This window comes from Equus caballus, chromosome 16 (genome assembly GCF_041296265.1).
Source record: "Equus caballus isolate H_3958 breed thoroughbred chromosome 16, TB-T2T, whole genome shotgun sequence".
In the NCBI taxonomy this organism is placed as follows: Eukaryota; Metazoa; Chordata; class Mammalia; order Perissodactyla; family Equidae; genus Equus; species Equus caballus.
Window position 1 is genome coordinate 15,378,906 of NC_091699.1, and position 26,117 is coordinate 15,405,022.

Consider the following 26,117-nt stretch of genomic DNA (forward strand, 5'->3'; position numbering starts at 1 on the left):
CAACTTATGACATGTGCCACTTTCTTTTTTGAGTACTGATAAGTACTGTTTTCCAAAATATCTTCTTTTTTGGTTACAATTTTACTTGATTATGTTCTTGAAAAATTAGAAAATACTGAAAAATACAAAAAAAATTTTTCTTCTACTAGTGAGAGATAAACGTTGTTAACATTTTGTTATGTATGTACTCAGTTTTTTTCTGTGTATGTATAATAGATGAGTTTGTCCCTGTAAGTTTCTCACTTTGTAATTCTTAATGTTTGCTTTTCAGCTTTTCCTACAAGGATTCCTGTACACCTTAGAAGTGCTTGAGGAAGAGTCATAAAGGCAAGTATCTAACTCATGATAGATAGTGAAATAACCAGGTTCATAGCCACACCAAAATGCCTTGGTTAACATATCTATCAAGAAACCCCAAAAATTGGAAAGAAAAACTTAAAGGAAAAAAAGAAAAAGAAAGATAATTGATATATAAGTTGGAATGGTTTTTTAGAGCACACTGTTAAACGTTTTCACAGATTTTAAAAATGTAATTTTTTTTCTTGGTTACTTCTCATATTAATTCAGAACAACTTATCTTGAATGTGAACTAATGGCATATTATGTCTTTGGCAAAACTGTCAATGGAAAAATTGTTAAAAATTTTGAGACTTTATCAAAGTTATCTGAAATGCCTAGTCCGAAGGTAGCTACCTTTTCTTCCTCATTTTCTCACTTTTCACTCTTTTCTCCTGCGCCCTGCACCCATGTCCTTTTGTTCCCTTTTCTCTTTCCCCACTTCCTCTGGTTTACTTATAAGAACTTTACTTTTCAGAGCAGCTGAGTGAATAAAAGAGAAGCCAACATTTCCTTCTTACGAAAGCACACTTAGCTTTGCAGTTGAACTGGTTTGTGTTAAACCAGGGATCTCAATATAGTTATTTGGGGAATTTTATAAACTGAGCAATAGTTACCATGCGTTTGAATTTTACTGTCTTACAGAAGAAAATAAGGGAATCCTAAAAAACTTTGATGTTACTGAATTGCTTTAGTGCTCGCATTCTTACCATCAGCAATTTTAGAGTTAATTATTACAGGATTACTGTCTTTGGTACTTTTGGTACCACATTTAACTTTCCTCATTATTTGGCATAAATTGAAAGGTAGTCTTAAAGATTTTCTGTTGGCCTAAAGAAGATTTTTGCAGTTCTTTGTTTTTCAAAATTCTTAACTTAATGTTTAAAACTCAATTTAGATTCCTTTAGAGTTCCATGTTAGGTAAGACTCTGCTAGTTAGTGTCGTTAAGATATGTCTTGCCTTTAGAAATCTGAGAATTCATTACTGTTGTATTATGTAATCTTTGCAGCTATGTAGATAGCCTATGTAAGCTTTGGTTTGGAAGTTGATACCCTTGTTTCTAGATTTTCCTAGGAATGCTGGTATTTTTAATCAATCATTTCGAATTATTTGAAAGTAAATGATGTAGAAATGCTAGTGAAATCTCAAAGGAAGCTACTGACATTTAAAATGTACCTTATTCTTCATTTTTTAAAAATAAGAAGCAGATGGCCACTTGATTAGCTTATAACACTGCCCAAAGAAACAAGTTTGCTGAGTAATAAATTCCTAATACCTTCATATATGAGACAAATAGGTCATTTGGTTTTCCAGCTAACCTTGACACCGTTCCTTTATTCATGGTATCCTTTACTCTCATGAGAGAAACTTATTTTGTATATTTTACTTGCAAAAACAACCAAAAAAATCAGTTGTATTATTTAGCTAATGCAATGCAAATAAGGAAAAAAGTAAATTACCTCCTCATTATCAGCCTGCTGCTTTTACATCCTCCCATCTTCTCAGGGTCTAAATAGCCCCCAGTGCAAGAAGAGGTTAGTTGATGTACACTGTTACTGGATTATCTTGGTTACACAGTCCTTTTTCTCTGAGGAGCTCAGTGCTTTGCCGAGTGGAAATAATTCAGTAACTATTAGTCTGTCCTACAAATTCAGGAGGTAAGGTGAGGATGATTAAATAATACATTATAATATTGGCAACATTTTTACCCACAAGGAGCCCCAGAAAACCCCAGGAGAGGCCAAGACAGTCATTAATCTAATAAGGATTAAAGATTTCTTTCTTGGCTCTCCCAAAGGGAAAAGGAAAAAGAAAAGCAATGCACAATCAGGAAAAGGATAAGCGGCCATAGTGGTGTGGCAAGATTTTGATGTGGCCACAAAGAATTTGAGTGAAAGGCAGCGAAATTTCTTAATCTCATGCCTACTACTCGTTTGCCTAGTTGGGAAGCAAAGAATTTTTGGTATTGAGAAAGTAAGAAGGTACTAGTGAGAGACAAATGTCTTTAACCCTGTCACACTGTTTATGCTCCTGAGTTATAAAGAGGTCAGGAGAATGGGGAAAAGCACAGTGTCGATTTACATGGTAAGAAGGTCTTCTGAGAGTACTTACGGGAAGAAAACTCTAGTGAGTTTGCATTCCTGTCCCTCTGAACTCTAGTATCCTTGAGTTCATAGTGCTCTTGTATACAGCTAATTTATGCCTTCTACATTGCTACTTGGTGCCAAGCAGTCTGCATGGCTCCAGAACATGACCACTATAGTGCTTCATTGGTAGTAACTTAGACTATTCGAAGTACTTGCTAGTATAGGGAGTTTTTTAAAGGCCTTTGAACAGAAAGTTGAGGGAAAATATGGAAGAAACTTACTACACCATATTTTGTCCTCTCCAGCAGGTTCTGTGCATTAAACAGTTTTGTTTTATATATTTGCAGAAACTCGATACAAAAATAAACACTTTCTGTTATGAAAAGTCTCATCCCTACCTTCTCCCCTCCTCATTTTTGCATGTGATTTCCATAATCATGACAGTTGTGCTGACCTTACATCTTAGTTTCAGCTTCCTTTTAATTTTCTGCACTTAATATTGGTGTGTGATTGCTATTTGACCTTTCTTTTTCTCTACTCTTACGTCATACTCAGTTGCTGTGTTACTTCTTTGCTTTTGAATTTGTGTGGATATATGGGAATCTTCTGTCAAGGATGACACTATTCAGAGAAAGGGAGTTCATAGTGCTCTTGTATACAGCTAATTTGAATCTCTGTTCTCGATAGCTGATACTGAGCAAAGCTCTAGTCTCTCTGAAGACAGATTCTGTCTGGATCATTTACTCATATGGTACCAGAAGGTTATTTGTGCTTCAGCAGAGAATTCAACTTATAAGATTTTTATTTCCATTTTCTTCCCGTAGGAGCAAACCTGTCACCCCTAGTTACCAGTGACCTTGATGAAAATGAAGGGTGACAAGAAATTTCTCTTATCTATTAAAATCCATGTAGAGTTAGGTTGGAATATCCATTTCTCACTATTATTCTTTGAATTTACTCTACTTAGTTTCAGCATATGGATAATTAACTGTGGTTATGAATGAGAGGAATTAAATTGCCTCAGCTAGACTGTACATATTGAATGGTCTATTCTCTCTTGATTTCTTAAGTAGTAGCTGTTCTGTCAACTGTTATAATGGTTTCCATTCCAAGATAACTCCTCTAGTATTCAGTTCTTCATATATTGAAACTTGTAGGGATTTTTTAATTTCAGCATTGCTGTTTATGGGACCGACCCAGTGGCTTAGTGGTTAAGTTCACATGCTCTGGTTTGGCAGCCTGGGGTTCATGGGTTCCGATCCCAAACGTGGACTTATACACCACTCATCAAGCCGTACTGTGGTGGCATCCCACATATAAAATAGAGGAAGATTGCCACAGATGTTAGGTCAGCAACAATCTTCCTCAAGCAAAAAGAGGAAGATTGGCAATGGATGTTAGCTCAGGGCCAATCTTCCTCACCAAAAAACAAACAAACCTGTTTTCATTTCCTATGTACTTGTTTCTGAGCTTTTTCTTCTATTCTAGAAAATAAGCATTACCCATTATCTAGAAAACTGTCTTTTAATCTTCTGATTAAAGATTGCTTAATAATAGTGCCTATTTGTTTGGCTAGTGGCATGTTTTTCTTTAACACTAGAGTTTCTGCATGGATTTATAATATGAAGTTTTGTTTTTGTTTTTGTTTTTAACATTAGATAGGCATGAAGCCTCCGTCTCACAGCTGCATGTGTAGTTACTGTTGAAGCAAATGCCTTCCTAATTTGACAGTCTTGGTGTGTTTAAAATTTTTTGAGTTTGCAAATAAGCATATTAAGTCTGCTGATGGAGCCCTCAGGCAGTGAACAGTTATATGAGGACCCTGATCCTGGAGGCAAATCCCAAGATGCAGAGGCCAGAAAACAGACAGAATCAGAACAAAAGTTGTCTAAAATGACTCACAATGCTTTGGAGAACATTAATGTGATTGGCCAAGGCTTGAAGCATCTCTTCCAGCACCAGCGCAGGAGGTCATCAGTGTCTCCACACGATGTGCAACAAATTCAGGCAGATCCAGAACCTGAAATGGATCTGGAAAGCCAGAACGCATGTGCTGAGATTGATGGTGTCCCCACCCACCCCACAGCTCTGAATCGTGTCCTGCAGCAGATCCGAGTGCCACCCAAGATGAAGAGAGGGACAAGCTTGCATAGTAGGCGGGGCAAGCCAGAGGCCCCAAAGGGAAGTCCCCAAATCAACAGGAAATCTGGCCAGGAGATGGCAACTGTTATGCAGTCTGGCCGACCCAGGTCTTCATCCACAACTGACGCTCCTACCAGCTCCGCTGTGATGGAGATAGCTTGTGCTGCTGCTGCTGCTGCTGCATGTCTGCCAGGGGATGAGGCAACTGCAGAACGGGTAAGTCTGTTTAGATTTTCTTTTTCTGTTAACTTACTGTTCTTTGTATCTAGGACTCTCCAAACTTTTCTTTGGTAACTAAAAAGAGATATCTCAGCAAGTATCTCAAAGTTGTGGTAGAAGATAGTTTTCCCTTTCATTAAATAAATGGGATGAATAATAATCATTCTAGCTAATGAATGAATGCTTATAATTATATTCCTATTTGCTTCCTGACATATTGCTATATTTTGTTTATTTTACCCTTTCACTAATACCTTCAATATACTTCATGTGCTCTTTATGTATTAAAAGGCTCAGTTTTATGGCAGAGGAACAAAGACGCTTTGTTGTTGTTGCTTTGGTTTTGCACATGAATTGGCTTACATTAATGAAGGGAATGAATAAAGTTCTAGAATTTAGGTTTGTCTGTGCTTAGCATGGAAATACACTAAATTGCTTATAATTTTCGTATACACTGTACCACATCATCAGCATTCAATATACATTTTGCCTTCTACAGTACAGCATATGCATTCTTATAATTTACTCTTGATAAACAGTTTTTTTGCGTCTGCCTTTATGAGCGAACTAGGCATAGCAAATACAGGGGAAACTCCTTCCATATAACTCTCACTTCACCTTCAGTTATGGTTAGTTGAGGCACAAAGAAGTAGTTCTGCTAGGGTTTGAAAACTCAGATACGTGTAACCAGGCCAGGTAGTGACAATGATTGAACTCAAGTGTTAAGGGCCTTGGACAAACTAAAGAGGACATGCCCTGTCTAAAGGGACAGTGTCTTCTTAGCTTTAGATGATTGTTGTAATTTAGGACTGTGAGCCCATTCTTGTCGGCGCTTCTTATTTTTCAAGAGAAACTGGAAAGCTAGATGAGTAATCTCTTGATTTTTAACATATTATGCAAGCTAAACAGAAGATATTTGTGGGCCTGGTCTGCCCCATAAGTCACCTTCTTGTTATCGTTTGGCTTTACTTTTATGTATTCCTTCATGCTTTTGTGATGGTCAATCACTTTCATTCTATATTTGCTTCTGACACAGGAAAGTTTATTTTCCTGGATATTTAGCCTGGAAATCTAAGTATTGAATCTAGTATCTTTATACCTCTCCTACCTAAATGTAACATTAAAAACAAACAAACAAGTAAAGGACAATAAATTACTTTAAGAAATTAAACCTGTCAGAATGACAGATTCACTAAAATAGCAGAATCATCAGAATAATGATTCACATCATTAAAATTAAAAGTATAAATAAGGAAAAGTAGCATATTTTTATGTGTATAATAGTTATCTTTGAAATAAAAAGGACATTTATTCATTGATTATGCAATCTAGTTGGCAATAAAAACTAACAATGCAACTATATAATTTGTCTTTTTTTTTTTTAAATAATTCTTTCTTTTTTTAAAGATATTATTTTTTCCTTTTTCTCCCCAAAGCCCCCCGGTTCATAGTTGTGTACTTTTAGTTGTGAGTCCTCCTCGTTGTGGCATGTGGGATGCCACCTCAGCATGGCTTGATGAGCAGTGCCGTGTCCGCGTCCAGGATTCAAACCAGCGAGACCCTGGGCTGCTGAAGTGGAGCGTGTGAACTTAACCACTCAGCCACAGGGCTGGCCTCCTATAATTTGTCTTAATCTGTACCAGAGAACATTAGGAAATTTAGTATCACTGATTCAAGGATTACAGACTTTCATGTTAAAAAGAAAAAGTATAAGTAAAGCATATTATATACATTTATATTGTTTTGGAAAACTTCATAGAAAGACAGCCAAGGGAGAACTTTTTTTTTCCATAAAATTGTTTCTTTAATGTTCTTTGTCAACTTTATCGACATATACTTAAGAATAAAACCGGGGCCTGCCCCGTGGCCAAGTGGTTGGGTTCGCACACTCCGCTGCAGGTGGCCCAGTGTTTCGGCGGTTCGAGTTTTGGGCGCAGACATGGCACCGCTCATCGAGCCACACTGAGGTGGTGTCCCACGTGCCACAACTGGAAGGACCCACAACTAAGAGTATACAATTATGTACTGGGGGGCTTTGGGGAGAAAAAGGAAACAAATAAAATCTTTAAAAAAAAAAAAGAATAAAACCCATGAATTTTAAATGTACAATTTGATTAATTTTGAAAAATATATAGTCATGTAATAACACTCATTGTATAGAACATTTGCATCACCCCAGAATGATTTCTCATGCCCCTTTGCTATCAGTCCTCTTATCTCCAATTCTTGGCCTCTGGCAGCTGCTGATCTGCTTACTATCACTATTGTTTTCCCTTTTTTAGAATTTAATATAAAAAGGATCATACAGTATGTAGTCTTTTGTGTTTGACTTCTTTCACTTAGCGTAACGTGTTAGAGATTCAACTATGTTGTTGCGTTGGTCCTTTTTATTGCTGGGTAGTATTTCATTGTGTATCTCTTTGTTTATCCATTCACCAGTTGGTGGACATTTGGATGATTTCCATTTTCTGGCTATTATGAATTAAACTGTCGTGAACTTTTGTATTTAGGTCTTACAAACACATTTTCATTTCTCTGAGTTATATGGTGAATGTATCTGCACTGTTTTTACTCAAAACACTTGTGATACCAAATGTGTGGGTTTTTCCCCACACCAACAACCAGTTCTGACATTAACTGGGTGTCCTGCAATTCAGTTCAGTTCTGACAATAACTACCTGAAGTTAATTTAGAGCCCCTAGGTTAAGGACCCAGTCCCACAAGAGTGCCCCTATTTCAGACATCAGTCACAAGTCCCAGATTGCCACCTGTCCTTCTGACCAACCAGCTGTAAATCAGGAGTTCCCATGACTCCCTCCTCAGGTTCAGTAGTTTGCTAGAATGGCTCGCAGAACCCAGGAAGGCACTTTACTTGCATTTCCTGGTTTATTATAAAGGGTACAACTGAGGAACAACCAGATGGAAGGGATGCATAGAGCAAGGTTGGGGTAGGGGGATGGTTGGTGGTGCAGAGCTTCCGTGTCCTCTATAGGCACACCACCCTCCCAGCACGTGTGTTCACCAACTGGGAAGCCCTCCAAATGCTGTCATTTAGGGTGTTTTTGGGCGGCTTCATTACATAGGCATGGTTGATTAAATCATTGGCAATTGGTGATTAACGCTGTCTCCAAATCCTCTCCTGTCGTGGGGGGTTAGGAGGTGGGGATGAAAGTTCCAGGCCTCTAATCATGCCTTGGTCTTCTGGCAAGCAGCACCCATTCTGAAGCTGTCTAGGGTCCACCGGTCATCTCATTAGCATACAAAAGGTACTTTTATACTCCTGAGATTACAAGGCTTTTAGGCTCTGGGCCAGGAACCTGGAACAAAGACTAAAAATATATTTATCACAGTATATGTTTAACTTATAAAGTGACTTACAATTTTATGTTTCTACCAGCAGTTTATGAAAATTTGAGTTTCTTCTCATCCTCACCAATATTTGGTGGTGTCATTACTTTTAAATTTAGCCATTCTAGTGCGTGTGTAGTGCTATTGCATTGGGTTTTTTATTTTGTATTTCCCTAATGACATGAAAAGATTATTGGTAGCATTTATTTTTTTATGCATTTTATAAAGATTGGCTAGTGATTTAAATAAGAGAAGATTATTTTTAAGGATTGATGTGAATTTTTCCTAGATGTTTAAGTGGTTTGACAGAACTCTTCAGAATTAGAAGAAGAGTCATTCATCCAAAGTTTGCTGTTTGTTTAATTAGTTTACATCTGCTGTAGAACTGACTTCTTATAGTTTTAATAAGTATATATTTTTTTATAATCATCAGTCTGGGAGATAAAGCTCATGTTATTCATGCGTAACATCAGAATGCAGTGATATCAGTTCTGATTTATAAAATTTGACATGTCTAGATATAGAAGGCACTATGTTGTAATTTGCTTCTTAAAAGTTTAGGTTGTGTTGTCTCTGTGAACAACACACTGCCAGAACCTAAGTACGTACTGTACTTACCTTCATACCCAATGTAATTGGGATCAAATAGTTTGCCAGTTAATCAAAAAGTCAGTTATATTTTATCAAGAAATTATCAAAAAATGATACATACTTCAAAAATTTTATTTTAACTTAAAACCAAGGTCTTACTATTTTTTTAGTATAAATATAAATCTACTGATTGGACTTCTGTGCCTTTCTTGCACTTTCTTGCATGGACTAAAATTTCTAGCTTTAATTTTTATAAAGTGGAATGATAACCTGATGACACTTGTGAAGCAGTCTGGGACAGAATCTTAAATTCTAATAATCTCTTGAAATGCCTTGCCCACCTTAAATTTGTTTTTTAAAAGGGATCGTGCGTTTATTGAGTCTTTCCAAAGCACTTAGTTTTCATAGAAACAACAGTCCTTTTTGTACTCACATTGTATTGGTTTATTTAATTAAACTATTTAGTTATAATGAGTATAACTAGCAGACTGTTGTGGGAGCAATATGTATATGGAAGTACTAGCCATAAACACTGATTATCTTCTGGACATAAAGTCTCATATGTGTTTCAGAGAAAATGGAGAGTTTAAGAGTAATATGGCAAATTGGTTAAGTGGAGATTAGTCTGGAGAGCTTCTACCCTGTTGTATCTTAGTGTGTGAGACTGTTTGTTTCCAATTCTAAACACTGCTCTTCTATTTTCATATCTTCTTTTTTTTTCTTTTTTATCTCAAAGGTCTGAGGGTGAAAATATTTTAATATTGGTGATAAACATATAAGTACACTGGTAATTCTGTTCCATGTTGTTAACAGCATACTTATAGACTTGTGTCTGCATGTGCTTGTGCACACACACAATTCTAAGACAAACGTTGAGTTGATTTTCCAATGTACCCATTGTGTTTGAAAGCCATCTGCTTTTGCCTCAGCCATCTGCCACATACCAGTCTAGTTTTTAAAGCACATTCTTGGCCTTTAAGCTAGATTCCTTTTTTTTTTTTAATTCAGATTTGGCAAGTATTTATTTGTGCCTAGTATGTGCAAAGCATGGCCTTGACCTAATGATGGAAATGGGACCTGCTTGGAACAGTCATGACACGTGTTCCACGACACAAAGGTTCTGTATTCCCTTCCTTGTCAGGTTTACTAGCATCAATCTTATTCCCACAGAAAAATCTTACTGACACATTCAGTCTGTTGCAGTACTTGTGTTGAAAAGTTTCATCTCTTAAAGTAATTATGTATGTACTTAATAAATATATGCCACAGGTACTTGATAAATTCTATCATTTAAAGGATCATCTTTAAACGAAGGCAGATTGATATAAGCAGTTTTTCTATAAATGCTTTGTGATTTGAAAGTTAAAAAGTTAAATGTTTTGAATTTGAAAGAAACGTGCTCAGTGCAGGAAACCTTAAATACAGAAAAGTAAAAGAAGAAAAAAATAAAAATAACTATGGCCAGTACTTTTGGGTGTTTTCTCAGTATATTACTTGCACATGAAGAAATACATAGAAGAAAATTTAAATTTATTTTTATTAATATTAGTATTTTCAAATAACATCAGAATCCTGTTAAATGCACAATTTTGTATTCTTTTTGATTAAAATTCTTTCGTGAGCATTTTTAGATATCTATAAATATTCTTTATAGATATTTTACTGATTGCATAATATTACCACATATTTTGTTGTAATACCATAATTTGTGTTAACCAATTTTATATATTGAGTTGGAGATGGAGAAATGAAAATATTTAAATTTTCAATGTAATTTTCTTTACATGAAATAATAAGTGATATTTAGGAGTACCTAGTGGTAGTAATGATAATGATAACTACCATTCATTGTGTACTTATTATATGGCAGGCAGTGTGTTTACACACATTATATAATTTTCTCATTAATTCTAAAACAGCCCTCTGTTTTGTATTTTTTCTCTCTCTCTCTTTTTTTTGCTGAGGAAGATTTGCCCTGAGCTAGCATCTGTGCCAATCTTCCTTTTTACTTTTTTTTTGGGTATGCAGGCTGCCAGCACAGCATGGCCACTGACAGAGCAGTGTAGGTCTGCATCGGGGAACCAAACCTGGGCTGCCAAAGATGAGCACACTGAACTTAACCAGTAGGCCACCAGGGCTGGCCCTGTATTTTCTCTTGTTTATTGATGAAATAGCAGAGGCATACAGGAGTTAAGTATGCTCATGGTTTCACAGCTCTCATGTTTCACAACTAGAGTGTTTCAGAACTGAAATAATAAATCTAGGCCATTTATATTTTGATTAGATGTGTTTTAGTAACTACTGTGTGCTAGGCACTATCTGATTCAAAAACTGCTTTTACCTACCATCCCAAACTGTCTCCATTTTTATGTTCTGTATATTGGTCTAAGTACTTGGGAGATAGAAAGAATGTACAGGAAGTATAAATTTTTCTTTCTGCACTTTAAAATAGTAACTTCATTTGTATCTATCATACGGTAGGAATAATCAGCATATTGACATTTAATTTATGGAAATTCAGGGTTAGCATTTCATACCAAATAAGATGGTCTTATTTCAGATCCTTCTGTCAGATCTTTTAAAATGGCTGTCATGTAAGACTGTTTCTATTATACCTACTATTCATGTTTAAAGTTCTCCATGGTGTGTCGGAAAATTTTCTGATCCTAGACTCAGTGAACTTATAGTCCAGTTGGAGATGTGGCAAACAATGTAAAACAGTATCAATATGATAAATGATACAGACAGATCGAGAAGAGAAAGATCATTCTGAGTTGACATGAATAAAAAAGTTAGGAGGAGGAGGTGGGTGCTTTGATTTGGGTCTTGGAGAAGAAATAGGATTTAGATATGTGAGTATCTGGTGGGTAGGAGAAGGTTATTTCAGAAAGGGGAATGATATGAGCAAGGAAAACAAGATTTATTGGTGAGATGGTTAGTCAATTAAAGGTGGTCAAAGAAGCATGCATGTCAGCTGCCTCAGGTCTTTTTTAGAATGAGGTAGGGTGTAAACTTGTCTCTCTTTTTCATCTCATATAATCTATTCAACATATTTGGTCAAACTTATGAGTGCCTATTAGTTGCAAGATATTCTGAAAAACGCTGTAGTGGACATTTAGATACATAACACTTGATCCCAGCTCTTAAGATTTTTAAGACTGTCAGGAAAGATAAGATGTACACACAGAAGAGAAAATAACTTGTGAATTTTAATAAAGCACATTAACATGAATTCTCTCACTTGATCTTCTTAATAATTCTATGAGATGGTAATGAAGGTCCTTATTGTCATTATTTCACAGACTAGGAAGCATAAGTGATTTAAGGATCACACAACTTATAAATAAGGGGTGAAGCTTTTGATTTCTGTAGGTTAGTTTTCTTTCTGCAACACTGTGCTGCCTCCACAGTATCATACAAGATGTAATGTGATGAGTGCCACAAGCAATATAAAAACATATGTGTTTAGGGATAGAGTAATTCTGTCCAGAGGATCTGGGAATGCTTTGAAGGAGGGGCTTCAGGATGTTGATGTGGGTAATAGGGAGTAAGGATATCCTCTAATTCAAACACCTTGGGAATGAAACTAATTAGTGCTTTCTTAGTAAACTTAGACTCTTTCAAGGTATATTATGGACTTGAATGATAAAGGCTGTGACATTTTGGCTGATACACTGAGAGAAGGCCTAAAACTGTTGACAGGGCTTTCAAGACAGGTGCCATGTCTTAGCTTTATATCCCTCCCAAGACCTAGCAGGACAACATTTTGCACACAAATACCTCAGGCAAAAATAGTGTTTATTTATTGAATAATGGGCCGGTCCTCTTCTCTGTCTGCATCTTAAGTGTTATGTCCCTTGGAGTTTTAACCATAGCCCATACCATTCTTTTCACTCCTTTGTGAACTTAACTGGTATCATACTGGTGTCATACTTTCAGCTTCCACAAAATTTTGGTCTCCAATCTGACCAATTCTGTGATCTTCAGAATTGATTATCTAAGTCTCTGTTGGTTGTCTGCCTGGGCAATTCAAACTTATCATTTCTGAATTTGAATTCATAAACCTTTTTGTCTTCTAGGATGTGTTCTATCTCAGTTGTTTCCAAACTTGAGTGAATATAGTAGAAATCATTGAGGACACGAGGTTGGCAACCTTAGTTATCCTGACCCCTTCCACTTCTGAATCACATGATCCCGAAGCTTGCCCCTGTTCTCCATTCCCAAATCAGTGCCCTAGTTTGAGCCTTCAACCATCTCATTGCCCTTTCAGATCCTTTGTCCATACTGCATGCAGTTGTGAGAGCTGTCTGAAATGCAAAACAAATCATGTCATTTCCACTGCTTAAAAACTCTTCACTGGCTCTGCCATTACATGAGGGGTAAAGAAATTCCTTAAAATGACATACAAGACCTTCCATAGTTTAGCCCATGTGGACTTTGCCTCATGCGACTCCCTGCCCCATATAGGAATCAGCACTCCTTTCCATATTTTTGTTTATACTTTCATTCATTCATTCATTCAACAAGTATATAGAGAGTATCTGATATGTGCTGGGCACTGCAGATACCATGATGAACAAAACAGATGTGATCCTTACTCTCATGGAGTTTATAATATGATGGGGACACATATTGGACAAATAATCATTTGAACAAATCTAAATTTTCAACTGTGATAAGTGCTACTTATATGGGACATTTGACCTAGTTAAGGAAGTCAGGGTAGACTTCCCTGAGGAAGTGACAGAGATCTAAAGGATAAGCTGAGGTAATTAGTGATGGAGAGGAAACTGCAGGTCGAAAGGCACTAAGATGGGAGGCAGTTTGCTGAGTATGAGAGATCGAATGGCAGGTGTGTGTTTGTATGTGTGCACATGCAAGCTCACACTGGTTCAGGTTGAAGAGATAGGTAGGAAGCAGTTCATACAGAGATTTGGAGACAATATTAAGCAGTTTTTCTCCACCTCAGAGGAATGAGTAGCATCAAAGCATTTTAAGGAAGGAGGGCAATATCAACTTTGTGATTAGAAAATATCACTATGCTTGTAGTTCAGAGAATGGATTGGAGTAGGTTCCTATTGAATGCAGGTAGACCAGCCAGAAAGCTATGATAGCAGTCCACATAAGGGATGACCATAGTTTGGATCAAGGAAATAATGGTGGAAGTGGAAAGAAGAGTTACCTGAGGGCAGGGATTGTGTCTTATCAATCTTTGAATTCCCCTTGCCTAATACTTCTGCCCTTGGTTTATTTTTTCAATGAATTAGTGAGTTGTAAGTAGACTTAGGGAGCAAGAAGGAATGTCTAATTAGTGAGTTGTACATGGATCTAATTAGTTGAGAATGTACGTGGATAAATTTTTGAAATGGAGTAAGCTTTCATTCAATCATTCATCAATATTTATTAAATACCTACTATGTACGAGGCAGTGTTCTGGGTAGTTAGGATACGTTAGAAAACAAAACAGGCAAAGATTTTGGCCTTTCTGCTGCTTACTTTGTATTAAAGGAGATAGGATACAATAGATAGAATAAATGAATTATATGTTATGTTGGAACATGATAAGTATTATAGAAAAAAGGAAAAAATTAGACTAAGATAAGAGGTCAGGAGTATGTGTAGAGGGGAGGTGAGTTGCAATGTAAAGTAGGATAAGGGTAAGCCTTATTGAGAAGGTGACATTTAGGTGAAGACTTCAGGAGATGAAGGAGTTAGTCATGTGGCTGGCTATCTGGGGGATAAGTACTCAAGGCAGATGAAGTAAGCCCAGAGTGGGAGCCTGCCTGACGTGTTAAAGGAATTACAGGGAAGCCAGTGTGAAAAAGCTGAGTGAGCAGGGGACAGTGGTAAGAGATGAGGTCAGAGAGGTCACAGGTGGCCATATGAAGTAGGACTTCGTAGGCATTTTAAGGACTTTGGCTGTATTCTGAATGAGATGGGGAGCCATTGGAGGGTTTTGAGCATAGGAGTGATGTGATCTGATCTATTTTTAAAATGGATCACTCTGGCTGCTGTGTGAATAGACTGCAGGGGGTTAAGGGTGGAAGCTGGGAGACCAGTTAGGAATTTGTGGTAGAATCTAGACAAGAAATGATGATGACTGAAATAGAGCTTTAAATAGAGGAGCTGGAGAGATCACAGCAAGAGAATAACAATGGTCAGTTTGCAAGATTTTGAAGGTCCGAATAGGATTTCCCTAGAAGGCAAATGGAGTTGATTATTGGTATATTACACCAAGAAAGGGGTTCTCTATGAAGAAAATAACAGTGAGTCTTGATGTAGATTTTATGCAAAGCATAAAACGTCTTAGAAAAACTACTAAATTATTGCACAGAAGGCCTAATGGAAGAAGGAAATAGCTATTGAATATGTGTTTTCATGACAACAGGTTAGAGACAGGCCATGTTTTGAAGCAATGATTCATAGTGGTCCAAAAATCAAGTATATGTTTCCTGGTGTAAATGGAGATTAAGTAAATGCTGTGAAATTTCAGTGAGTATATAAATGTGCCAAAATATTAGGATGGTGTTAATGTTTAAGTAATAACATCAAGGGGAGAAATGGAAAGTAGAATTAGAGGAGAAAGGAGGCTTGAGAATTCACAGTAGGTTCAGTTGGTTTGGTTCCCTCAAGTTTTTGCGTATTATAATTGTTGTTTTATGGTGAGTCAAACTTTTAAATACTCAGATTCCTTATAACATTATAAAGTCAGATTTTATATCTCACCTGCTCAAATAGAAGATTGGAAAATAATTATTTTGTTAAAACTTGCTTGAGTATAATGGAAAACAGTTTAAAAAAAAAAGGCTTTTGTCCTGGATTTGCCACTTACCAGCTGAGTGATTTTAGGCAGGTTACTTAACAATCTGATCTTTAGTGCTCCTGCCAACTTTGTTTTTTGAGTCGGTGATGTGGAATATGAAAAATTGCACACAAGAAGGTGCAAACCTGGTTAAGTATACTGAAAGTTTTCGTGGTGATATCTCAGTTTACAAGCTCTTCTATCTTTTATAAAACACTGGGATCAGAAGTGTTTTCCCCCAGTGTTTTTTTGTTCGTACTTTTCAATAAATGTTTATAAGTGTTTGACCTAGTGTTGTAGTAAGTCAGGGGTCTGCGGAGTTTTTCTGTAAATAGTAATAGTAAATATTTTCAACCATATGGTCTTTGTTGTAGCTACTCAACTCTGCATCACAGCATGAAAGCAGCCACCCACAATATGTAAATGAATGAGCATGCCTAGGTTCGGTTGTAGTGGACAATATCTGGGATGTGGCTTGTGATAGTAAGAGGAGGTAAACAAAACATATAAGTAAAATAATATGATGGTTGTGAAAGAAGATAAAAGAATGCTAGAGCAGCAAATTTTAAGCAGAGTGGTCAGGGAAGTCCTCACTGATATACGAGCCGAGACCTGAAGGAGATCTGGGGAAAGAGCAGACCAGGCAGAGGGAAGAACCAAGAGAAAGGTTCCAAAGACCTGTACTATAAAGAAATTTTACTGAAAATTGTTTTTCTTGGCATTGTTAAGGGGAGGGAGTGATAATGCGCATTAAGGCCATAAGTCATAGCTTCTTGTCTATGTGTGCCAGATGGGTGAGGAGCAATGCTTGGAACAGTTCTCACTAATGAGAATTTGATCTCTATATATATTTTTAAACTTATGTTGTATGGTTTAAGTGTTAATACTTTTCACCATGTTAAAAAACAAAATTGAACTGAGTAAATTTTAAAGATCTCATTGGCTTTATTGAATAATTCATGAATTTGGCAGGATCCAATCTAGCAGTTAAAAGCTTTGATAGAACAATATGTAATCAGGTATTACTGAAATTAAGGGCAGTAGAAGTTCAGAGAAGGGAGAGCTAAGTATGAAGTCATTATTGACAAGGGCTTTATAGAGAATGTACTCCTTAGAGGATGTCTTAGGAATGTGAGGCACAGTCAGTATAGGTCTTCTCCATCATAAGACAACACAATACATACATGCAAATTTCAAGTTTCAAGATAGCTGAGATGTGCTTTAAAAAAAGAAGAAAACAAGACCCCGGTTGTGAGCTTCTGGAGAGCAAGGGCCATGCATTAGTTATCTTTATTTATATCCCACATAGAACCCTAGGGCCTAACCAGTATGAGGACTAGTAAGACATTTAGAGGAATTAGTAAGAGAGAAGATTGGAAGAGTGTGTGATTATATAAAGCTGATTTTTAAAATTTCAATTTAGGAGAGAGGTTTTTGATCCAGCATTATGAATGTGAAACTAAATAATTTTAATGATGTGATTGGATATAGGGAGCCCTCAGATTTTTGAAGGGGTTTGCATGTTGAAAATATCATATTCAAGGTTTTTTTTGAACAGTTGTGTTCAAGATGGAATAAAATAGGAAAAAGACAGCTAAGGTATCAGAGAGCTCACCTGTGAAGTTACTGTCATATAGTGTAACCATCTGCCAACTTATAAAACAATGTTCAATTGTTTATTTCTATGGGAAAAGTCATTTTGAATTTCAGTGTTAGAAATGGTTTTTAGATTCCCAGAGTAGCCCAAAAAATCCATTCCTCCAAAATCTAGGTGAGATATTATTCTTCCACAATTACAGTGGTAACTACATAATGAAGTAATACCAATCAATACTACCTAAATACTCCTTTTATAAAACAGTAACAATGAATGAGATTTTTTGCCAAAAGTTCTGAGAAAGAGAAAGCTTAATTAGAGAGAAATGAGAAGGTAAATGCAAACATCGGAAGCCTATGAAGGGATAGTTTAAGGTTAGTGATCCTGATTCTCTATCAAGGTTAGTATTACTTCAGAGCTCACTATATCATTTTCCTGTTTATAGGTAAATGTAGAAAAAGCAGAATACCTGTATTAGGCTGCACTTAGGAAAATTTTGTGGGTTACTTGTGGTATGGACAGAGAGAAGGGGAATTTTTTTGTAGTGACTGGCTAAATCTAGAAGTTAAAGAAAAGAGGAAAGGATTGGGGCAGGCCGGCAGGGTGGAAGGTGGGGAAGTAGGATTACTCTTCCTGGTAATTCCCACTCTAAATGTTAGGATGATTTCACACTGAAAAGGCTAAACCACCCTTGATAGAATCATGGTTTCCAGGTCTACATGTGGGTTTTCTATGTAACAGAATTGGATAGCTGTGGGCAGGTACCTCCTGTCACCCTTCCCCTGTACTGGAGGTACCTTGCAGCACTGCCCCAGCTGCTTTCTCTCCCTCCAGGCTGGCACCTCAGGAGCTGAAGGAACTTCAGACTGCTGTCCCCACTGGCGCTTATCTCCACAAAGTGGAATCAGGGCTGGGCCTGGCTGGAAAGACTTCCCAGCAGAGGCCAACACCAGAAAAGGCACATAGACCTCAGTGCCTGCTGCTGTCTGGAGTTCATCTTTGAGTTAGCTCTCAAAAACTCATTCGTTCTCATTCTTTATCAGTAACGAATAATTTGTATACTTAGAGTTTGTAGGTTGCCCAGAGTTCATAAATAAGCCCTCCATGATAAATTACAACAAGATGGCGTCCTGCTCTGTTTAAATGAAAGGGAGATTTCTAAGGTTGAATTAGTTGAGTTATGAGCAATACCAGAAAGTCCAGGTGTACTGTTTTCCCAAGGTGGGAGAAATGAGGTGGTGGGAAGGATAATTCCTGTTGCTGACCACCAGGTGGTGCCCCTAGGCCAGAATCAGTAGGTGGCAGTGATGGGATGACTGTCCTACTGACAGGACATTGATAAATAGAGGATTATAACTTGAGAAGTAACTAGTACAGATCATTAGGATATGGGCTAAATTGAGTACAGTGAGTATGATATAGCGTAGTAGATGCCCTATGTAAATTTTGAACTGAGTTGATAACTATGGAAATAGAATAGACAGAAAAGTAGGAAGGATTTAATGACAATGTTAGAATAAAAGATAATTAAAGGTAAACAAAACTCAAAACCCGAAGATTTGCTTGGAGCAACTAGTAAGATACTGTCCATTTCCCCACAAAACACTTGAAAAATTCTATTTTTTTATGAAAACCGATAGAGATCTCTATTTTCTGTGTATTTAGTATGTCAGGTAGCTGACACTGTCAAGGGATTATTTAATTCCTTGTTAAGGGAATGATATGGGACTGGAAAAGTGAGGATAAATCAGAGATGAAGATATATTTTGGGTTTTTAGTTATTCTTTATTAAAGGTACTTTACAGAGCAAAACTTGGTTGCCAAAGCAACTATCTTTTAGGTTTATTGACCCTAGCTCACAGGTCTAGAATGTGTATGTTTCCTTTAATATAATATATTTGTATAGTGGCCCAAAAGAGAGTTTGATTATCCTTGATGATCTTATGTTGACATTTAATATAGTTGTCCTAAGAGTGAAATTGAAGGTATAGATAGGGTGTTCTTGACCTTGGTAAATTTGTCATGCAAAGTTTATCATTATAGGGATGCTTTTTAAAGTGTTTTTTTCTTTTTTAAATCTGAGCTATATTCCTTCTATTCTGAGCAACAGCTTTTATGAGAAGGCTCAACATAATACAAAGTTCAGTTCACTATTTAAGTTAAATTTAACCTCCTTTTTCTTTATATTGCAAAATAGATACAGGCTTTAGAGTAATTAGACCTCCAAAGAAATACAGTATGTGACCTAACTTCTACTTTCCCCTTTTATTCACAGGAGACTTGGTACTTTATCAGTAGCCTTGAATCTTAGGAGTAAGGGAGGAGAATTTTGACATCCAAAGTCTGCTACTCCTTTGTTTATCCAGAACGTCGTTAAAAGGTCTTGCTTTGTGATTGTTAGCTTCCAAAGACTCATAGGTAGATAAATAGACAGAAGGACAGATCAGGATTATGTATTATATAAGATAATCACCAGAACAGATTGGTTTTTCTTCAGAAATCGAAGTACAACTTTTATCTCAAGATAGATAGTCAACTTTGGCAAGTTAGCACAATTTGGGCTTAGTAAGTATTTGTTAAAAATTGACTTATTTTGATGTTACATCATCATGACCTGTGATCTTGTCAGTCAATGGAAGTAGGCTAGATTTTACTTTTGAGCTTTCATACTTCAGGGTTACAGTATATATTATGTATTAATTTGTGTCTCTCATTTTATATATAGGTAGACTTTTTGAAAATATCTTTTTCTTAAATCAAATAATTTTAAATATATAAAAGATATTTGATTTTAACTTTGTAAAAAGAATTAGTGAGGATTTATTGGTTTATGTATTATAAAAATATTTCTGGGGGCCGGCCCGGTGGCGCAGCGGTTAAGTTCGCACGTTCCGCTTCTCAGTGGCCCGGGGTTCGCTGGTTCGGATCCTGGGTGCGGACATGGCACTGCTTGGCAGCCATGCTGTGGTAGGCGTCCCACGTATAAACTAGAGGAAGATGGGCACGGATGTTAGCTCAGAGCCAGGCTTCCTCAGCAAAAAGAGGAGGACTGGCAGTAGTTAGCTGAGGGCTAATCTTCCTCCAAAAAAAATAAATAAATAAATAAAAATAAAAATATTTCTATCTCCAGCCATCAAGCAAGTCAAATATTTATTAAGAACTGACAAGTACATTTTCTTTTATCCTAGTAACATCTACTGGGATAAGGAATCCTGACACAGATTTAAAAATTGTAAAATATGAAGAATCTAAGAATTCAGAAACCTTGGGTTACAAAATGAGTTCCTTCCATTACAAATGATTTTCAGCCAGTAGATCACTGGCTGTTGCCAGGTGATTAACTCATACACTGTTAAGCCTTAGAGATAATCGTAATCAAACTCCTCATTTTAGATGTCCAAAGATGTTAAAAGCTGCCTGAGGTTGTAGAGCTAATTATGAGTGATAATCAGGAGCAGATCCCTGGCTTCTGTCTGACTCTGTGTTCAGTATTTTTGCCTCTTTACTCTGTTGACCATGTCAGAGAATTGAAGAATACCAGTTCTGTCAAGCAGGGCATAAGAAAAAGGGAAAAGAAAATTTTTCCTTTTTTCAAATATTGGTAACTAGATCATCTTGTTTGAATGAGGGCAGAAATCTAAGAGTGGTGACAAAAGCTAATTTCGTCACTACCCCTGTTTAGTTTCTTATTACTTTTAAATAACTCTTATCATCTTTTTCAGATGAGTAGCAATGGAAATAAAGTACTGTAATGATTACCTAGAGTTATTTTAATACTGTTCATCATTAAAATAAAAGCAATGACATTCTGGATTCTCAGATATCTAAACAAAATAATAAGAAAAAATAATTATTTACAGTATCTAAAATAAGACCTCTTCTATTTAGTGATTTAGCCAGTTAAACTGATTGTGAAACTTTTTCTGCATTGAGAGGATGGGGTGGAAAAGAGAGCTCATAATTAAAGTCTCACATTAACCACAACATAATGTTGCAGAATTATAGTTAAGAAAGGGGAATGAAGGTGAGAACTATCCCTCTGTTGTCTTTGGTGTTGCCTTAAGACACCAAGAAACCTGCCCTGAGAATATGAATTTTAATGATTCATTCAGTAATTGAGAATCTTTTTCATGTTGTTGGTAGTAATCTTTGCAAGAATGTTTTATGGGGGACCGGCTCTGTGGCCGAGTGGTTAAGTTGGCGCGCTCCGCTGTGGCGGCCCAGGGTTCGGATCCTGGGCGCGGACATGTCACCACTCGTCAGGCCACGTTGAGGCAGCGTCCCACATCCCACAACTAGAAGGATCTGCAACTAAGATATACAACTGTGTACGGGGGGGGGGGTTGGGGAGATAAAGCAGGAAAAAAAGAAAAGAATGTTTTATGGAAGTGAATTTGTTTTATTATTATTATATGGTATCATACTCAGCTTGTTGAGTAATGTGTGCAAGACCTTTTTCATATATATTATGTAATCTAAGTTGCATGTCAGCTTTTTGAGGTAGATTTGATCTCCTTTTTTACAAATGAGGTAATTAGGACTTAGGTAAAATTTTAAATTTGCTTAAGACCAGAGAGCTGGTACATCGCTGAGTCTGAGTTTTTGCTCATTCTGCCACAACACAGATGGCTCAGTATTGTTAAGTTTTTATCATATACTTAATGTGAGGAGTATAACATAAAGGAGGAGAGTGTAGAAGGTCTTAGAAGGATCCAGACTGCCAAAAAGTTGGTAACGTGCCGAGCTGGGAGATCATCTAAGTAGACTAATTTTCCTAAAACACCTGAGAAAAAAAATTACACAATTGGTCTTAAGATTAAATTAAAGCAAGATTTGAAGCTCGATAATTAACTCTTTTAGTAGGAATGAATAAAGTAGAAATTTAGGTAAAAGAAAGATGTTCCCCATTACTTTCCATATCTGCTGTCAAAAGGCCACAATGAAATTGCTAGAAGTCACTGCAGTCTTACTAACCTCCAAACAGTGCTTTAAAGTAGGAAATGAGAGATAATTGGCTGATTTATTTTGTTTCCAGGTAATCTGATGGCAGATAATCTGGCAGTTAGTAGCAATGATTATTTTTAATTCTGTGTTTTTCGTTTTTTCCCCCTGTCAATTTGCTATAGCTGTCTGGAGGGGTAAGACAAGAGTGCTGGAGCGTTGTCCTAAGAAAGTTCCATGTCTCTTTTTGAGCCTTTCATTAACACAACATCTTAGATTGGGAGGGATTTCCATAATCATTTTATTCAGCTCTGTAACATTCTCCCTAAGTGGTTATCGGCCTCTTAGGATCTCCCAAAGAAACCCATGCTACTTGTGGATGTCTGTTAGACAAATTTAACATATTAAACTCAAATCTGCTTCCCTGCATTTCTCCAACCAGCCCTCGTGGTCTAGTGGTTAAGATTCAGTGCTCTCACAGCTGTGGCCCGGGTTCGTTCGTTTCTTGGTCAGGGAACCACACCACCCATCTGTTGGTTGTCGTACTGAGGTGGCTGCATGTTGCTGTGATACTGAAAGCTGTGCCACTGGTATTTCAAATACCAGCAGGGTCACCCATGGTGGACAGGTTTCAGCAGAGCTTCCAGACTAAGACAGACTCGGAAGAAGGACCTGGCTACCTACTTCAGAAATAATTGGCCGTGAAAACCCTATAAAAAGCAGCGGAGCATTGTCTGATACAGTGTGGGAATGTTGAGAGGATGGTGCAAAAAGACTGGGCAGGGTTCCATTTAGCTCTTCTGTACACAGGGTCACCAGGAGTCAGAATCTACTCAAGGCACTAACAACAAGTATTTCTCCAGTTAGGGCCAGTCAGAATATGTAATGCCTGTGCAGGCATAAATTACTTTCTCAATGTGTGTCTCTCTGTAGTCCCTTCTCTGAGTTAATAATCCCTAGTCCTTGGGATGTTCTTTTTTATTCAGCAAATATTTCTTGATACAAGCATTTTAAGTGCTCGAATGCAGTAGTGGATCCTCACTACAAACACTGTACTGTGAAGTTTTACTATCTCTGTTTTATAAGTGAGGATACAGAAGGTCGAAGTTGAAGTGACTTGTCAATTTCACACACAGTAAAAAGTTTACTGGATGTCAGAACCAAGTTTTTCCAGCTCCAGAAGTCATGCTTTTGACCACTACTCGTTGATATTCTGGGTCTTTCCAAGAATATTCTTGTACCAATCAATAAGGTGTGGAGTAGATAGCTCAAAGAGAAAGCTGATGTAAAGAACTGCTTAAATACTTTCTAGCTATGAGATTCTGTGATTTCTTGGAACACTAAATGAATTTGGAGGCTCCCAGGGCTCCATAGGAAACTTCAAATCAAGTAGATTCTTGGCAGTAACAGGTTTAAATTTGTGGTTTTAATGATTCACTAAAGACCCAGAAGTCCATGAAAAATATGGAATGCTTCACGAATTTGAATGTCATCCTTGTTCTGGGGCCATGCTAATCTTCTCTGTATCGTTCCAGTTTTAGTATATGTGCTGCCGAAGCGAGCCCTGGGGTGTTCTTTCACATCATAATTTTGAATACTTAGTCATAGTGGCCCATCAACTCTTGATTGTTCCAGTTCTTCAGTATTCCTCTTCATTTCAGACCATAATTCATGGTCTCCAAACAGAAGAAAATTCCCAAATAATGGTTACAGCAGTGACTAGAGCTGAGCTATAACTTTCATAATTCTAAGGTACTATATGCTTCTTTTAATATACACAACTCCATTTTGCAATTGTTTCTCCTTTTAGCAATCTGACTTAGTTTTCGTATTATCTTTACATTGTCATTTGGTCAAGAGTCGTAGAGTTTAATTCAGAGCAATTGAAATTTTTATAGACAGTACTTTAAAATTATAGATGCTTAGTAATTTTGAGAATGTTGGAAAAGAAGACTTTTCTAGAGAACTTATCTCGTTTCTAAAATAATTGCTTTTAAGAGTGAGATGTTTTCAGATTCTACCTCCTTTAATATGGTGTTAAAGATGAAGCAGAATATCACTTAGTATTTCCTACCTCCAACACCACATGCTTCAGGACCTAATTGTCCTTATTTTATTTACAGTCCTATTTAATGTATAGCCATGTTCTTCAGAATAATTAAGAAGAAAGAGTTTTGTGGCATGTTTAAGAATCTAGTCATTTACTATACTTAGATCCTCAGGTACTTTTGCTTTTTAATCAGTGCTCAATTTTTTTTTTTTTTTGCAGAACGTTGTTTTCTTTAATGTCTATTTGGTGATTTCTGATATCCAAAAAAGTTTTGTCTTTTTAAAAAATTCAATCCCACCTCAAAATAATAGAAATTTCAGCCTACTGAGGTAAAAGAAGCCTCTGGAATTGTAATAAAGTATCTATTAGGAAATAGATTTGATGATGTGGAATGGTCTGAGTCTGTAGGGGCCTAAGACAAAGAAATTCTTGTTGGCAATTTATTTCCTTTTTGGACAGTAAGATAGCAAATGTTGCTTCTCCATCATATTTGTGATTTCACGATCTTCTTAGACTTCACATAGATTTTTTAAAATAATATTCTGAAGAGCTGGCACTTTTGTTGAAGCTGTTAAAAGAATTTGATCCTTTGGTGGAAAGTTGTAATCTGGAAAACATTATTTGACATTTGAATATTGCTTTCCTGGTTAGGGGTGAATGTTTTTAGTTTGAGAAAAATTCCCAGATTTGATTTCTGAGCTAGAGTCTTAATCACATGTTGACAGATTTGAACTTAAACCTTGTTTTTAGCAATCAGTACCAGGGGATTAATTCATTCCCTGGCTTACTTGGGAAAGATGTTACGAGAAAGCTTTAGTACCATGATTTCTGGAGGCCCTCTCCTGATACCTTCTGGTACTACTGAAGTATTCTTTAATGAAATTGCTGATTCTTCTGCACTGTACTGGTGATTCTTAATGCCTGTGGTGTATTTTAAACAGTTTTCTTCGTTAATCCTAATATAATCCCAAAGTCTTATTTGTAGTTACCAACCATGTTATAGAACTAATTCTTAACAAATGTTGGCCTAAACTCTGAACTTTGCAGGGACTCTTATAGTTAGTACATAACTCAGGATTTTTACTTTGGTCAGTAGGTTCTTTTGGTTTTAAATAACAGAAAGCTAACAGTGTGCCTTGACAACTTGATTAAAATGTGCTTGCCTTTTTCAAGATCCTAGATATGGCAGCTTTTCAAAGACTCATTCTTCATTCCCTTGCCTTGTTTTTAGAATATTGTAACATGAGCATTTTCTTTAAAAACGTAAAGTATTTCCTGTATCTGACTATAATAAAGCATTTTGATAGTATGCTCTAAAGAGTAATATACTTGAAAGGCTAATTTCAAGCATAACAGTTATCATTTTAAATGTTAATCAAAATGTCTTGATATCTTCTTGGGATCACTTCCAATGTTAATATTCTGAGGAATCCAGCTTAGGCCTTTAAATATAGATAAATTCAGTCAAATTAGATTGCGTTTTTTAGATTTAGGTTGGTGGGATTATGAAAGATGTCCTCATACGTCTTTATCTACTTCTGGGTGTATGTGTATGTACGTATGTGTGTGTGCACGCATTTGCCACGTGTATGGTATAAACTTGATGGAGAGTTGAATGATCCAGTTCTCTGCCAGTAGCTCTTTACTCTTTTGCCGAGAAATCACTTTATTATTTTGATATTTTGAAAGATTATTTGGGTTCCATTAAGTTCTGATGCTAAATATTTATACATGATTGATGGTACACTGATTATGAATACTTAATATCTATCAAGGATCCATAATCATATGGGTGGGCCCACATGACCTAATATTTAAAAAAAAATAAGGAAAGGGCATTATCTATCTAGAGTAGTGGCCTCCAAATTATTTTGCTTACCCACACCTTTTAGCATGTCTCTAATATTTTTATGTTTAGTTATAAATTATACACAGGTAATTGTTCCTATATATTATAAACATCATATAACAAAAAATCAAAATAAAAAATATCAATGGAAGTT

At 36.5% G+C, this 26,117-nt stretch overlaps 1 protein-coding gene and 1 non-coding gene across 11 annotated transcripts in view; one reads left to right on the forward strand and one right to left on the reverse strand.

The window, feature by feature from the left end:
- The window catches only part of TMCC1 (transmembrane and coiled-coil domain family 1), a 251,308-nt gene that overhangs the window by 67,973 nt on the left and 157,218 nt on the right, over window positions 1–26,117 (forward strand). For 7 of the 10 annotated variants that reach the window (XM_014731398.3, XM_070237209.1, XM_070237210.1 and 4 more), the window contains 2 exons: window positions 272–327; window positions 4,083–4,782. In XM_014731398.3, coding sequence (XP_014586884.1) covers window positions 4,210–4,782 — 573 coding nt within the window. In that variant the 5' untranslated portion in view covers window positions 272–327; window positions 4,083–4,209. The remainder of the gene's footprint in view (window positions 1–271; window positions 328–4,082; window positions 4,783–26,117) is intronic. The other 3 variants (XM_023619926.2, XM_070237206.1, XM_070237207.1) reach the window with 1 other exon arrangement.
- Window positions 23,523–23,629, reverse strand: LOC111768505 (U6 spliceosomal RNA). The gene has a single exon (XR_002800905.1). It is a non-coding gene; the product is annotated as a U6 spliceosomal RNA (small nuclear RNA).